The 15,894-nt window shown below is 34.1% G+C and overlaps 1 protein-coding gene across 2 annotated transcripts in view; it reads right to left on the bottom strand.

Moving 5' to 3' along the window:
- LOC104116070 (uncharacterized) overlaps positions 1 to 5,360 on the bottom strand; it is a 43,824-nt gene extending 38,464 nt beyond the window's left edge. The window contains exons 1-2 of one of the 2 annotated variants that reach the window (XR_011410830.1): positions 5,014 to 5,360; positions 4,148 to 4,578 (exon numbers count right to left, since the gene is read on the bottom strand). Coding sequence is in view for 1 of the 2 variants with exons in the window: in XM_009626854.4 (XP_009625149.1) it covers positions 4,203 to 4,578; positions 5,014 to 5,318 (681 nt within the window). In the remaining variant the exon portion in view is untranslated. Of the gene's footprint in view, positions 1 to 4,000; positions 4,579 to 5,013 lie in introns of those variants that run through there. The other variant, XM_009626854.4, reaches the window with a different exon arrangement.
- Positions 5,361 to 15,894: the final 10,534 nt, after the last annotated feature.

The raw sequence follows: 15,894 nt of genomic DNA, 5'->3' as shown, positions 1-15,894 counted from the left end.
AAGCCTAATTTAACTACGAGCTTCCAATTAATTTTTCGGACACACTCATAAGTCCAAAATTACCATACGGAGCTATTGGAATGATCAAAACTCTATACCGGGGTCGTTTACACATAAGTCAATATCCGGTCAACTATTTCAACTTGAGCTTTAAATCCGGTCAACTATTCCAATTCATTCTGAAACCTCCCCGACAAGTCACATAATCATAATTGAACACAGGATAAGCAGTAAATGAGGGAACGGAGTTGTAATACTCAAAATGACCGGTCGAGTCGTTACAATAATCCCTATCTAAAATCGTCGATTTAATTGAAAATACCCTTTAATCCACAACACAATCCATAACATATATTTAGCGAGGTAAAACAAATGGTGTGACATGTGTATCACATGTATATCCATGTTTATTTGTGTGTGAGATGCATGCCTCATACTTGTTTGATACATGTGTCGTAGAAGAATTTTTGAAACTATTTTAACTACGAATTGTGATACAAAACTAGTTCAAATAACCTCCAATCTCGCTCAGATATATTGCCTCTTCTATATGTTTTCAACGAATTTCAACCATGCCCATTGAAAAAAATTCTTTTTTTGCCTAACTGTTTTTAATATTATATATTATTGTTAATGAATTCTAACTCCAAACTAGTCTAACTCATCTTCGAACTTCGTCAAATTTTATATATTGCCTCACCTATGTATTTTCAATGAATCGCAACAATACCCTATGTAAAAAAATCTTTTTTTGCCTATGTTTTCTTAATGTTATATATTATTAGTAATTGTTTTGGCTATTTTTAGTAGCATGATTAAAATGGCTAGTTGTTGGTAAATAGTAATTTTCCTGGGTATGTTCCCGTAAGATTCCCCGCAATAAATCACTTCCGGGACAAAACAAAACCCGTAGAAATTCTTTTGAAGAGATTGTAACAAAGTAATAACTCAATCGAACAGTATGATGAGCTTACCGCTTAAGAAATTAAATCCCGCTAAGCTAATTAATAAGAAATTAATTAGACTAGACTAATGAGAAATTAATTAATTAGACAAATAAGAAAGAGTTTTAAACTAAACTAGATTAACACAAATTAATAATTGAAGAATTTAAAGACAGCTTACTGCTTCTGCACTAAACCAAAATTTTCAGTGTAATTACAAATAAATAATTTCAACATACATCTTGTAAGCACGTAATTTTTGATCCGGCACGTTTTTGAGCTATTTTAGTGTTTAAAATATTTATTTAACTTAGCTTTGATATTTATGGAGTTTTAATCAATTTTTACTTCAAATTACAATTTAAAAACTCAAAAATACTTTCATTTTTAGTTTAAGGTCAGTTAGTATATTTATGTTTATAGTATTCTAACTTTACCATGACTTTAGCCTATTTTCTCTATTTTTACTTTATTATAACATTTAAAAATATAAAAATATAGTTTTCCTTTTAATATTTAATTTTATTTTAGTAGTTTATTAGGAGTGATTTTTATAAATACAGTACATTATTTTAGTCTTCTTAGCCCAAAATTAAAACCCAACAAGACATGGACCCAACCCAATTTCCTAAATCCAAGCCCAAACCTTTTTCTTACCCATCAAACCCCTCCCTTAATCATAGTCATTGATCTCCTTTCATCCAAAGGCCAATACTCACTCCCCACTACTATATAAAAACCAAATTAACACCCAAAAACCCTAAGCTAATTCACAAGAACCTAGCCGCTTTGCCCACACCTCATCTTACCGCATAATTGATTTTTTTTACCAAATGACACTCACTACACGCATACACACAAAAGCTACTTCCATAATCATCACTTTTTCGATTTTAAAGTCTTGGAAACGAAAGCTTTACAAAAGAAAACAGAAGGATTAGAAGGTTTTACTTTAATAATACTTCCAGCTAATTCTTTCTCGTCTCAAAAGTTGATCGAGTATTCCGGTCTAAGCGGAGAGGGTCGATTTATCGCCGGCGCGAGGTTTTGTTGGAGGTTCCGTCGCGTTCGTGTCCCCGTTAGCATCTTTGGTCGCTGCTCAATTTTTCGGCCAGATTCTCGTTTGCTTTTCGACTAAACAGAAATGTAAATTCAGAGTTGCATTAATTAGAGATAAATCCGCTCACTAAGGTCCGTTTTTTTAAAACTCTTAGATTTGAATCTTCATTTTGCTTCATCTTGTACTAGTTCATGCCAAACTTGAATAAAACGTGGCCACATTAATATGGTCTTGTATGTTCTGATTTACTCTCTGATTTAAAATGTTGCCATCTTTTCATTTTATGTTTTGGATATTCTGCATATTTGTTAGAAAATGCTTTAATTGTTCATGATTTGGTTTCTTCTTTTTTATTTGTTAGTTGAAAAATGCAAAAATAATTAGTGGTGGCAGAAGTTTAAATATATAGTTTGTTGATAGTATAAGAGATGGGATTAATTTATTGAAATTATATCATAATAGAGGAGCCGGAGCTTGTTACAAAAATATTGGGACATGGTATTGTTTGAGTTTAATAATAGTAAGATAAGTTCGGCCAGAAGCCCAAATAATTTATAGTGATCAAATTGTATACTTCATCTACAAAGTGATATCTATAACTTGTATGCCCCACAATGCATCTCAAATATTTGAGTAAACTAACAATCGTAGCTTGCTTTAGGCGCGATAAATAAAGCATCGTAACTATGGGTACGGTTCCCGTGGCATAGTCGCGATACGTAAATTCCAATTCGGGTGTGCATTTTATGTGACCCGACTATAACTTCAAACAACAATAAAATTAACATGTTGTGAATCGCGGGTGCGTTTCACGTGGCGCGATTCGTAAAATGTACTAAAACCATAAATCTAAATTCGGATGTGCATTTCATGTGACCTAACCATAACTTCAAACACTAATAAAATAAGCATGTCGTAAATCGCGGGTGCATTTCATGTGGTGCGGTTTGCGACGTGTGCCAAAATGACAAGTGTACGACATCGCGACTTGTTCAAACAAACTCCATAAATAATTAAAAGCGGTCAGAAAGCGGTCAAAAGCACAATAGACTTTAAATATGTAATAAATCAGATAATTAGGCCAAGTATTAATTGTTAAGCGACCGTGCTAAAACCACGGAACTCGGGAGTGCCTCACACCTTCTCCCGGGTTAACAGAATTCCTTACCCGGTCTTCTGTGTTCGCGGACCATAAAATAGAGTCAATTTCCTCGATTTGGGATTTAAAATAAACCGGTGACTTGGGACACCATAACAACTATTCCAAGTGGCGACTCTGATCAAATAAATAATCCCTTTTCGATTAATGTCACTTTAATTGGAAAAACTCCCCTACCCCGCGGGAAAAAGGAGGTGTGACACATCTAATTTAAATTAAGCCAACAAATCATAAATAATTTCAACACATATACTTGAATGTTTGAGCAAAAAACATGAGAAGAGAACCAAAAATATACTTTGTAAAAAGGTTTAACAATATTTTGGCAGTAAAATAGACTTTAGAATATCGTTATTGGATATGAGTAATGAAACAAACTATGACTGGAGTCTGGAAATAACTTGTAATTATCCCCTTAACAACACATGGGTCCACCTCCAATGCAGTGGAATTGGTAACTAATCAGTCACACGAGTGAGATAACTTGTACTGATTAACCCCTTGTGCTTATATTATTGTTGTTACTGTAGCGATGCGCGGTCAAGATTAAAAAATATTAATTACATTAAATTGTGATCGGGCTTGTCTGAACATATTCGATCGTATTGCTTTAATAAATTGCCATCTTATTTGTCAATATGATATACCCAATAATAAAATTTTATTCTATTATTCTCAATAATATTTTCTGAATAAATAAACTTTTTATTTTTAAAAACAAAAACAAAAATTATTTAAAAAAATAAAAAAATTTTGAATTGGCAGTTTTTTATTTTTTGTAATTTTAGTTTTAATTTTAAAATAATTTAAAAACTCTAACTTGGAACTACTCTCCAATTTGAATAAACACAATAATCAATAATTAATTATTAATTACTTATGTCATGTGACATTTTTTAGATTTCCACTTAACTAAAGGAGAGGGTTTTTTCCTCTCCTTTTAATAATATATAGATTCTTCAACAAGACCATGACACAAATAGCCTTTTATTGGTACAATGGCATTAGATGATGTTTCTTATTTTTTTATCTAGTTAGGCTATGCGCGAAATTTAGCTTTGTAATCGCTCCAAAGTTGATCAACCGTCTTCCCCAACAAGTCAACGAAGAACTGATTACTGTAGCCATTTCTCATCTTTTGGTTAAGTTGTGCCACGAACCCATTTCTCAAGCTGTTGCAATAATCAAGAAATCGAGCGGTCACGTCGTAGCCCTGGTCCCATCGGTCGCCCTGACCTGGTTTCACCCAGTGGCTAGGTGCGAGATCGGCTTTGAGCCTCACATAATCAGCAATCCCTTCAATTAATCCTCCAGGAGCCCCACCATTCCCATTCCACTGCCAAACATGGGTGCTCTCGTGGTACAATACTCCAGTAATCTCTCTCCTCACGTCACCAGAGTAACTCTGGATGTACCTGCAAAAACGAATTTAAGATTTAAATATTATAAGGCAAAACTTAATATTCTCCTGTTTTATACGATTATATAGTGTTTTTAGTTTGTTTAGAAAAGAATATTACATTTTGATATTTAATAAGTATCTTATTCCAATATTTCGATTCGATATTAATTAGTGACACTTTCTTATAAGAATGACATGATATGTCTAAGATCATAAGATTCAAACAAAATTATAAACTAACTTTATCTAAAATTATAATAATCAAAAGTTTTTTATCGTGTCTAGTCAAACTATGATACATAAAAGGAAATATGCATATGTTAGTACTATTTAATCTCTCTCTCTATATATATATATACACACACACGTGTGAGAGTAAATATTTATTTTTGAATTTAAAACGTGCATTCCCTGCTTAATTATATGTTGAGTTCATGTATGTGTGTACCTGGCACTAACATGAATCTCATTGTTGCTAGCGTAAGCTACTCCGCCCATGTCGTCAACAAACATGCTTACCTTTTGCACATTTTTGCGGTCAGCCGGAGAATTCTGTTGGAAGGTATTCCATATGAACGAAGTAGCAGCTGCCAGTGTTTGCTGACTATATTGAGCACCGATATCTCGGTTGAAACGGGCACCGCCGGCGGTGTTTGCGGCCGTGTTGGTCACAGAGTAATCAACTGCATGGATTTTTTGGGTGAATATTGCCAGGACAAATAGAGAAGAAATGAAGAAAATCTTGTGAGCCATGACTAATTTGCTAAGCGAGTGATATAGTCTGTAAGAAGACGATCATTTATATAGTATTTCGATATACTTAATAAATAGTGAAGCTTGACTAAGTCAGTTGACTGTGAAGTAATTAAAAGCCGCCGAGTTAGAGAATTTAATGCTTTTCTTGAGAAAAAATTAGGTCGTGTACTTAATTAGTTTACACCAATCAATTAGATCAGCTTTATCATTATAGTATCTTATTTTTAAGATACCGAATGTCACATTATAAGAAGATTAATTATCTGTATATACTCACTCCGTTCTCTTTTACTTGACATATATACTAAAAATAGATTTTTATTTTTACTTGTCACTTTACTCATATCAAGATAAAACAGTTTTTTTTGTTATACCCACAGTATTTATTACTCATTTCAAATCATTTTCTCAAATCCAATAAAATATGCATCAATTAATATGAGTATCATGATAAATTATGCATTTTATTTAATATTTCTTAAGGGGCATAAAAAGTCAAAACGTGTCCAGTAAAAATGAACGGAGGGAGAATCAGTTAAGTGAGCTGATAATATAAAAACTAATTACACTAATCTTATACTACTTAAACTCAAGAAAAAAAAAATGTTCTTCTACGAAAATGCATTATAGCTAATACTACTACTAATCTACAAGTTATTCAACTAGTAATTATAGCTTCTCATTTCATTTGACCTCGAATTCAACGCGCATTATTTACAATTATGGATCAAGTCCAGAACGCGTCCAAATACAGATTAGGAGTTACTATAAAAAATTATTTAAACAAAAAGAAACTAGGACATGAGGAACATTCCTCTGACCAGAAAAAAGAAAAGGGGGGGGGGGGGGGGGGGAGGGGAGACGGGGAGTAACGGTCAATCGTGGGCTTATTAGAAAAGAATAATCTGGTTTTTCCAAAGCAATAATTTACTTCCGGAACAAAACAAGACCCGTAGAAATCCTTTGATAAGAGGTTGTAATAAAGTAATTAATTAAATCGAACAGTAAGATGAGATATTGATTAATTACTTTAATACTTAATTATGCGGTGCTTATAGTAGCAAAAGTTACTACAAATGCGCTTTAGCCGAACGAATGTGTAATTCTTCTTCTTGTCTTTTTTGGATGAAGCAAAGTGCATTTCTCGACTACATTAAAACCCAAATTTTGCTTCACTCTGGATTAAAGGCTCAACACTTTTGAGAAGAGACAATTAAGAAGACTAAAAAATTCTCACTAAAATTAATAAGGCAAGCCAGAGATTTCGTCTAGAAGAACAAGTACTTTTTAATTCATTTGCAAAACTACTCTCGTCTTTATTTCATTGGTAGGGGACTAGGGGAACTTCATAAAGCACACCAAAGAAGAACTTGATTCATAAGTGCCGTCGAGAATTATTATTATATTTGTAGAACAAGTAGCTAAAGTGCATCAAAAGAAGGCCCCGCTAATTGTAACAATTTATGAATTGGTCCAGTTTTGTTTAATATTTGGTAATGTGATAATCCAGATTGGAGTTTAATTTTTTATTTAAAAATGTTGAACAAAGAAAAATGTCGAATTATTTATTATATAGTAATTTAGTATTTCAATTTATGTATGTGTATACAAATTATTGCAATCGTATAATTATATTAGAGTAGAGGCTCAACTTGAGAAGGCACAATAAATCCAAATGGTTGTTTGGGCCGGGGGGGGGGGGGGGGGGGTTGCGCACCGCGTTCCCAGCAGGGGGCTGGTTAATTTTTGGAAGAAAAATTGTTATTAAAGCAAGTTTAATATATTAGCCTAAAGAGATTTTGTTCTACTTTTTTTTTGTTCTTGTGGTAATCAATATATCTTCATCTGCACTTTATACTATTTTAATTTAATTTGTTCGACCACTTTTTTTTTTTTTTTTTGGTTCTTGTGATAAATCACCAGATATACTATGTATATCTTCATCTGCGGTTTAAATCTTTCATCCTTTTGTTTTTTCTGTTTACTTTTCAGTTAGCTCATAACATGCATGACAACGATGATATCTTCCTATGAAATCGATAGACATGAGGGTGGCAAGTGGGCCGGGCCCGGTCCTAAGTGGGTCGGTCCTAAACGATCCGGTCCTAAACGGTCCCGGGCTTCGCGGGCTTATTGCTGGAACCGGCTCGGGACCGAGACCACGAACTAACGGTCCCGGGTTAAGTGGGTCGGTCCCGGGCCTAAACGGGCCCAACAGAAACTTTGTATTTTTAATTTTTTTTTATAGAAGTTAGAGAAAAATAATAATAATAAAGATATATAAGCTATATTCGATTTATATACTATATATACATCTTAAAATATATTATATATGCATCTTAAGATATACTATATATATATAGTATAGTATAGTAGATCTTAAGATATATATACATCTTAAGATATATATACATCTTAAGATATATAAGCTATATATATATATATATATATATATATAGTAAGATGTATATATAGTATATATATATATATATATATATATACATAGTTTATAAGTCATATTCGATAGTATACATCGTAAGATGTATATATAGTAAGATGTATATATAGTATATCTTAAGATGTATACTATCGAATATGACTTATAAACTATGTATATATATATATATATATATATATATATATATATATATATATATATAAGCTTATATATATACTATACTATACTATATATACATCTTAAGATATACTATATATACATAGTATACTAGATATACTAGATATATATATATATATATAGTAAGTTATATATATAGTATATACTATACTATACTATAATATATATACATCTTACTATATATATTATATATATCTTAAGATGTATACTATCGAATATGACTTATATACTATGTATATATAGTATAGTGTGTGTGTATATAAGATGTATATATAGTATAGTGTGTATATATAGTATATCTTAAGATGTATATATAGTATAGTATATATAGTATATCTTAAGATGTATATATAGTATATCGAATATAGTTTATATATCTTAAGTTGTATATATAGTATATATATATACTATACTATAGTATATAAGCTGTATTCGATAGTATATATATAGGTTTATATATATATGTATATCGAATATAGCTTATATATCTTATGAGATGTATATATAGTATAGACTATAGTATAGTATAAATATAAGCTTATATATATATATATATATATATATATATATATATATATATATATATATATATATATATATGTATGTATATCGAATATAGCTTATATATCTTAAGTTGTATATATAGTATATTATATACTATACTATACTATACTATATTATATTATATATATAGCTTAAGATATATAAAAAGACAAAAATATTGTAAATAGATATTCAAATCAATGCGTTATATTTTTATTATAGCATTAAAAATCATGGCAATATCTTTCTTAGTCTTCCTCCCCCTATGGAATGAGCACAACAAGGTGCTAATACCACCATTGAGAAGAAAAAGAAACTAATCAAGATGTGCCAAAATACAAGTTACATATTAATTTACATGGTATCTCTTACAAATTTCATAAATCCTTCAAGGTCCGGAGGAATTTCCGTTGGTGGTGGCGGAAATGAAGCTTGGTCATCACCGCTTCCAGGCGAAGCATCATCCTCCGCAAGTTCAGCTAGCATTTCTTCGTAAGCTTCGTCTACCTCTGGTTGTGATTCAGCAAGTCCAAAATTTTTTCTTTCCGAACGGATCCAATCTCTGAAAAGTACTGATTTTTCCAAGCTCTCCCTCATAGACGCTCTATAATCACCGAGTTGAAGTCTTGCTTGACTGAAAGCGCTCTCTGATGCCACTGTTGAAGCTTGAATAGTTAAAATATCTCGTGCCATCCTTGAAAGAATCGGAAAGTTTTTTTCTTTGTCCTTCCACCATTCCAAAATATTAAAGGAGCCGTCGGGATTCACTTCCTCAATTCCTTGTGACAAATATACTTCAATCTCATTTAGTTGTGAAAAATCACTAGTACTAGAACCTTGAGAACCCCTGAACCCTGCCCAAGCACTAAGTGCTCTTACTCCCGCAGTTCTTTTAGATGATTGAGAACTAGAAGAAGAAGGAGTTGGAACATTTGGTCTAGCATGATCTAATGCAACTTGATAAGCATTATAAATAGTTTGAACATTTATTTTAATTGAGGCTATTGCGTTCGGAAGTTTAGACAACTCCTCATCTTCAAGTGCTAAACCATTATAAACAGTTTCATACTAAAATTGAGGACCTCCTAATTTCACAGTAGGATTTAACAATGCAGCAATACCATAAATAGGGGGAATAGGAAAAAAATATTTTTTAAACTTTTTTCTCATGGAATCAATAGCCAGTTGATAAATTTCTCCACCCTCTGAAAAATGATCAAACAAATTTGCAAGTTCTGCAATATAAACTAAACAGTTAGAAATAGTAGGATAATATTGCCCAGAAAATTCATTTGTAGCAATATAGAATTTTTCTAAAAAATCTACAAGCATTTTAATATTAGCCCAATCCGCATTTGTAAGGTGCTCATCATCATCACTTACATGAGCATTAAACGTTGAGTTTATGGGGTTTCTATATTCATATGCAACAACTAAACTTTCATACATGTAATTCCATCTAGTTGGACAAGGTTTAGGAACCTTTCTTTCTCTTAGGACAAATTCATCGCATCTTTTAAAATATTCTCTAAGTCTACTTCTACGGTTTGAATAAAAAAGTCAATTAAGAGCCATTTTAACCTTTTCAATTTCAACATTTAAAATTCGCATACCATCACTCACAATTAAATGGTAAATATGACAAATACATCTAACATGAAAAATGTTACTAAATACAGGACTTAGTATAGTGGTAAGCAAGGCTACATCATTTGTGTTACTAGTAGCATTATCCATTGAAACTGACATCATTTTATCACTAATGTAAAAATATCTACAAATATACGCAATCGTGCTAGAAATAAACTGTCCTGTGTGACGTGAATCAATTATTCTATAAGCAATAATGCGCTTTTGCATTATCCAATGCTCATCAATCCAATGACTGGTAACAGTAAGGTAATCACAGTCATTATCACTTCTACCAATATCAGTTGTAATAGCAAGACGACAATTTATATGAGTAAATAAATAGCGCAAATATTGCTCATATTCATGTTTATATTTATAAATATCACTCTTTACGGTTGTGCGAGAAAAACCTTTATAAGTAGGATTATAAATTTTTCTAATATACTGCACAAAGTGGGGGTTAGAAGAAAAACTATAGGGTAAGCACATAACAGTGACCATTTTTGCCAATTCTTTCCGATCTTTTTTGGATCATAATATAAAATACCACCGGTAATAGTGTTAATTCCCGGTTAAAATTGATTTGACCCGGTACTAAAGTCAGCCTGACTAGGTGTACTTGTCCCCTCAGCCAAAGCTTTCATACGAAAATATCCAGCTTTATCTTGAGGGTGTAGCAATATATGTCTAGTCAAACTTCCTGTCTAGTCAAACTCCCCCCCCCTCCCCCGACTTCCAACATATTGAAAAACTAACTCTTTGCCACAAGTTTTACACTTAGCCCTATTTTTTTCTCTTAGTTGAGTAAATAATTGCCAAACAAGAGATGTTTCTGCCCGTTTAGAAGGTTGTCTAGAAAAAGTAGGGGCACTAATAGGAGGGTCAGACGGGGATCATCTAGATTATTATTAGTTGGGTTAACTTCAGGAGCAGGACTAGTGGGTGTATCATCATCCGATTGCGTTTCATCAAAATCTATTTCTTCATCATCATTTTCATCAATAGTTGGATTACCATAAAGAGCATTCATATATTCATGGTTTAATTGTTCACCGAGTGCAATATTATGGAAAAATTGACTCTCGGTAAATTGTAATAAACTATTATCGCTATCAAGAATAGGAGGTGTAGGACGGGTAACATGTTTGGGTCGGGGAGCCGGGGGAAGTGGAAGAGGAACATATTGGCCACTAGATTCACCACTCTTAGATTTTCTCTTATTTTTACTAAACATATTTTTTAAGGAATAAACCATCTTAATTAATCAAGCAAAGTAAATAAAACAAACAAAATTATAATATTAAAACTTAAGAGTTGGAACGAGTTTACCGAATTGACGAACAACTTGTTGGAAATTGATTATCGTTGAAGACTTCAATTCACCAACTTTACAATTGTTTCACAAATTGTAACAATAAAGTAAGCAATAGTAGCAATTATAGAAGTAAATTAGAGAGAGATTGTGATAGATTGATGATTTTGTAAGAAAAAATGAAATAATGATGGGGTATTTATAGTTGAAAATAAGGAAAAAGTGTAATTATAAAAAGTTTGGGATCAAAACAAAGTTGGGGGGGAGGGGTTAAATGGCTATTTCATAAATAGCCAACAACTATTTTTGACAGCCCAATGACTATTTTTTTTTATTTAAAAAAATAGCCGTTGGGCCCGCTAGGCCCGCTAAGGGACTGGGCCGGTCCCGGGCCCTGGCGGTCCAAACGGTCCCGGGCCTGACGGGCCCAAATCATAAGACCGACCCACGAGACCGGACCAGGCCTGCTGAAACCGGACCAAACGGTCCTGGCCCGTTTAGCCGTTTGGCCAGTTTGGTCCCGGGCCAGTCCCGGGCCTGGACCGGTCCACTTGCCAGCCTTAGATAGACACAATACGGCAAAATCACGAAAAATGTAAGGTACAAAGAACAAACACAATGAGGTAGACTTATTATAATCTCCTCATGACTTGTAGTTAATCCAAATTAAGTACTTAATATTCACTACTAGAAATTCGCTAAAAACTGACCAACGTTGGTCGATTATGGTAAATTACCGACCAAAACGCGACCATTACAGTGTGGACGGTATTTTGATGGCCGGAATGGCTTACTGACCAAAGTTGGTCGGAAATTACCGACCAACTTTGGTCGGTATATTAAAACGACCATCTGACAACTTTAATTACTTACCGACCAACTTTGATCGGAAACATATTTTTTTAATTTAATTTTACCGACCAAAGTTGGTCGGTTTAACTAAATTATATTTTTTTATTAATTATTAAAATTAAAAAAAACCGACCAACTTTGGTCGGTAATTGAAAATATACATTTTTTAAAACTAATTAAAATTAAACATTACCGACCAACTATGGTCGGTAATCTCAACAATGCAAGCAAAATACCGACCAAAGTTGGACGGTAGTGTTGAATTCTGGGAATTCAATGTTCATTAACCGACCAACTTTGGTCGGTATTTTGGAATAATTTATTTTTTTTATATTAAAAACCGACCAACGTTGGTCGGTTTTTCTGGGATTAATTTTGGCATAAAATATCTGTTTTGGCAGCTAAACCACCTGCCAGCATACCAATACAACAACAACACAACAACAACAACAACAACAACAACAACACAACAACAATAACAACAACAAAAACACAACAACAACAACACAACAACAACAACCAAAACATTCAATAAATACTTTAAAACTAACAAATTAAAGTTCAATTGAACATAAAAATCCAAAACCAAGTTAAAACTAATTACAACTAGTTCAAAACTGGTTCTATTTGTCTAGTTCAAAGTATATAAAAGTCAAGGGGTATTTTGTACAACATCATCATCACCGTCTGATGAACTTTCATCTACAAGACGATATAGAGAACGGTCTTGTGGAGGACGGGAAGCACGATCACGGAGAGGACGGGAGGAACGATCACGAGCAGGGCGGGAGGAACGATCACGTGGAGGTCGACCCTCTGGAGATGACTCACGAGATCGGGGCAACGGAAAAACTCCACTAGATAGGAGAGTTCTGATTTGAGCTTGCATGCCAAGGAATTGAGCATCTCTAAGCCTTTCTCTTTCCTTGTCCGCTTCTAGCTCTGATGTGAGCTTTGTCACTGTCTCCCGCATAGCAGAGAGGCTCTCCCTATTAAGTTGCTCGCCTTGCGAGGAAGTCCCTATTCCTCGCATTCCACACTTATAGCAATGGAAGTTTTTAGTAGGAAGCCCGTATACCTTCCCCTATTTTGGACCGCCAACAGACTCCAACCATATTCTTTCAGCATCCTCGTTCGAAGGTTGGGTTGGCTCACCCGATTCACCAGCTGAATGACTACGGATGAATTCCTCCACGTTACTTTGGTAGCGACCCTATATTATTTTAAATTAAATCAGTATTTCAAGTTGTTTATAAAAGTAAATTATAATACTTAAATAAAATTGAAAGCTTACATATGCAGTCGAGGCCCGGTCCTCGACCCACCTATCTTGATCCCCCTCTTTCTTCTTCTTCACAACATGTGTCTCCTTGAATAGCTCATCATGACTCATTGGACGCCCATACTTCTTTTCCTGAAAACAAATTAATTTAGGTAATAAACAGAATAGATACACTTAGAAAAGTAAAATAATTTAAGCAATTACGTACCAATCTTCTTTTTATTGTCCCTAGGCTGATCGCACCTCCAGTGTGCAAGGAGTCTCCCTTCTCGGATGCACGAGCTTTCTTTCCTTTTTTGCTCCTCTCGAAGAACTCTGCGGTAAGCCATTGCCTTTGCAAATCATTCCATAAATTCTCAAGTAACCAACCAGGCCTCTTGTTCTTCTTTCTAGCATCCGAGAAAGCATCCGCCAATCTCTTACGAGCTTTATGATGAAAATTTGTAGCCACTTCCGCGCTATAGCGGTCTTCCCATACACACTTGCTCTGTATTTCAAAAGTTAAATATTATATGGAAACATCATAAATATAAATTATGAAACTGTTTAAAAGAACATTTATACCTTAAAGTGATTGAAAATTTGCTCCTTCAGTGAGAATGGGCAATTAGTCCAAGTCGCATAAGGGCCATCATAAAGCTTTCTGATGGCATTGGTGATTATCCTCGTAGTCTTATTACCCGGCCTGAACCTGCAATTTAACAATAAAAACACATTAATATCTTAGTAAAAATGTTACAAATCAATAGACGCAAAAATAATGAATAACACTTACCCATCACCCTCAGGGACTATGATGATCCTGCCATATCGATCATAATGCACTACCTCGTCATCACCATCCGAAGCATGTGTATCAGAGGCATGTGAAGACGGTGTAGGCGGTTCAGAGCTAATGCCTCCCAGGCGAAGGCTTGCAATAGATGGAGTCGATGTTGAAGATGGTTGCGATCCCTGTGACTGCGACATAGCTGGATGCGACCCAAGTGGATGTGATACCGATGGCTGTGACCCGAGTGGCTGTGACATGGGTGGATGCGATCCATGTGGCTGTGATATGTAGGGATGTGATCCATGTGGATGTGATGCAGATGGCTGTGAGGCAGCTGGACTGTATGTCGGACGTATAGTCCTATGGCCCTGTGATGGAAGACTGGGTGTCTGAATGAAGGTGTACGGCTTGTGATGCTATGGCAGCTCAGTATAGCCGTGTGGTGGAGGATAAGAAATAGGCATCTCTGAAAAGGGTGGACAAGAGGGAGTATTATTTTCTACCCTCATCTTTCCCTTCCTACCCTTTTCTCGATCCCGAGAACTAGTAGGGTCATTGTTACCTTGACCCTTGCCTGCCATCTGCATAATATAATACACATTTAGATTGAAACATATAAGAAACTAGCTATAAAACGAGAGTGCTTTAAAAAACTAACTTTTTAATCCTCATCGACGATCCTCATCGACGTATTGTTCCTCGTCCGAGAATTCTTCGTCCTCACTTGTTTGAGCTTCATCAGTTGATTCCTCGTCCTCATTTTCTATAATTGTTACTTCATTTATATCAACTTCTTCCAATATGCGTTCAGGATGTTCCAAATCATTTTCTAACTGATCGTCCACTATTTGGTGAATATTGGAGATATCGTTTTGATATGCAACATCTAACACATTCTCGACTTCCACCCTACCTACAGGCTTAGTTTTTATTACAACCCACCAATCGGACTTATTCCACCGCAATGGATAAGGAGCATAATACACTTGCCTAACGTTATGTGCAATTATGAAAGGATCATAGCGATCATACTCCCTTATATGATTAACCTCAATTATGTTGTATTAGTTGTGTACTCTTGTACCTCTTGTTGGATTTGGGTCAAACCACTTGCATCTAAAGAGTATCAATTTCTTATATGGCCAACCTGTATATTCTAGTTGTAATATTTCTTTGACCACACCATAATAATCAATATCTCCAACTTGGTTGCCATCACCACCTTGAACCCACACCCCGCTGTTGTTGCTATTTTTATTTTTAGAGCAATCCTCTGTATGAAACTTATAACCATTCACTACGTACTTAGACATTGTTGTGACCTGAAGCCCAGGTCCCCAAGATATATCTTTCAAAAATTGATTTACACCATTATTTGGATTATTTACCTACATAGAGTTAAAAAAAGTCATAAGTTAGCACAACTTATGAATCAATTTTTATACATTTACTACATATGTATGTGTGTGTATATATATATATATATATATATATATATATATATATATATATATATACACACTTACAAACTATTTGAACCACGTA

The sequence above is a fragment of the Nicotiana tomentosiformis genome, chromosome 1 (genome assembly GCF_000390325.3).
Source record: "Nicotiana tomentosiformis chromosome 1, ASM39032v3, whole genome shotgun sequence".
NCBI classification, from domain to species: Eukaryota; Viridiplantae; Streptophyta; class Magnoliopsida; order Solanales; family Solanaceae; genus Nicotiana; species Nicotiana tomentosiformis.
The sequence above is the reverse complement of the archived record's forward strand: the minus strand, read 5'-3'. Positions and strand labels throughout refer to the sequence as shown.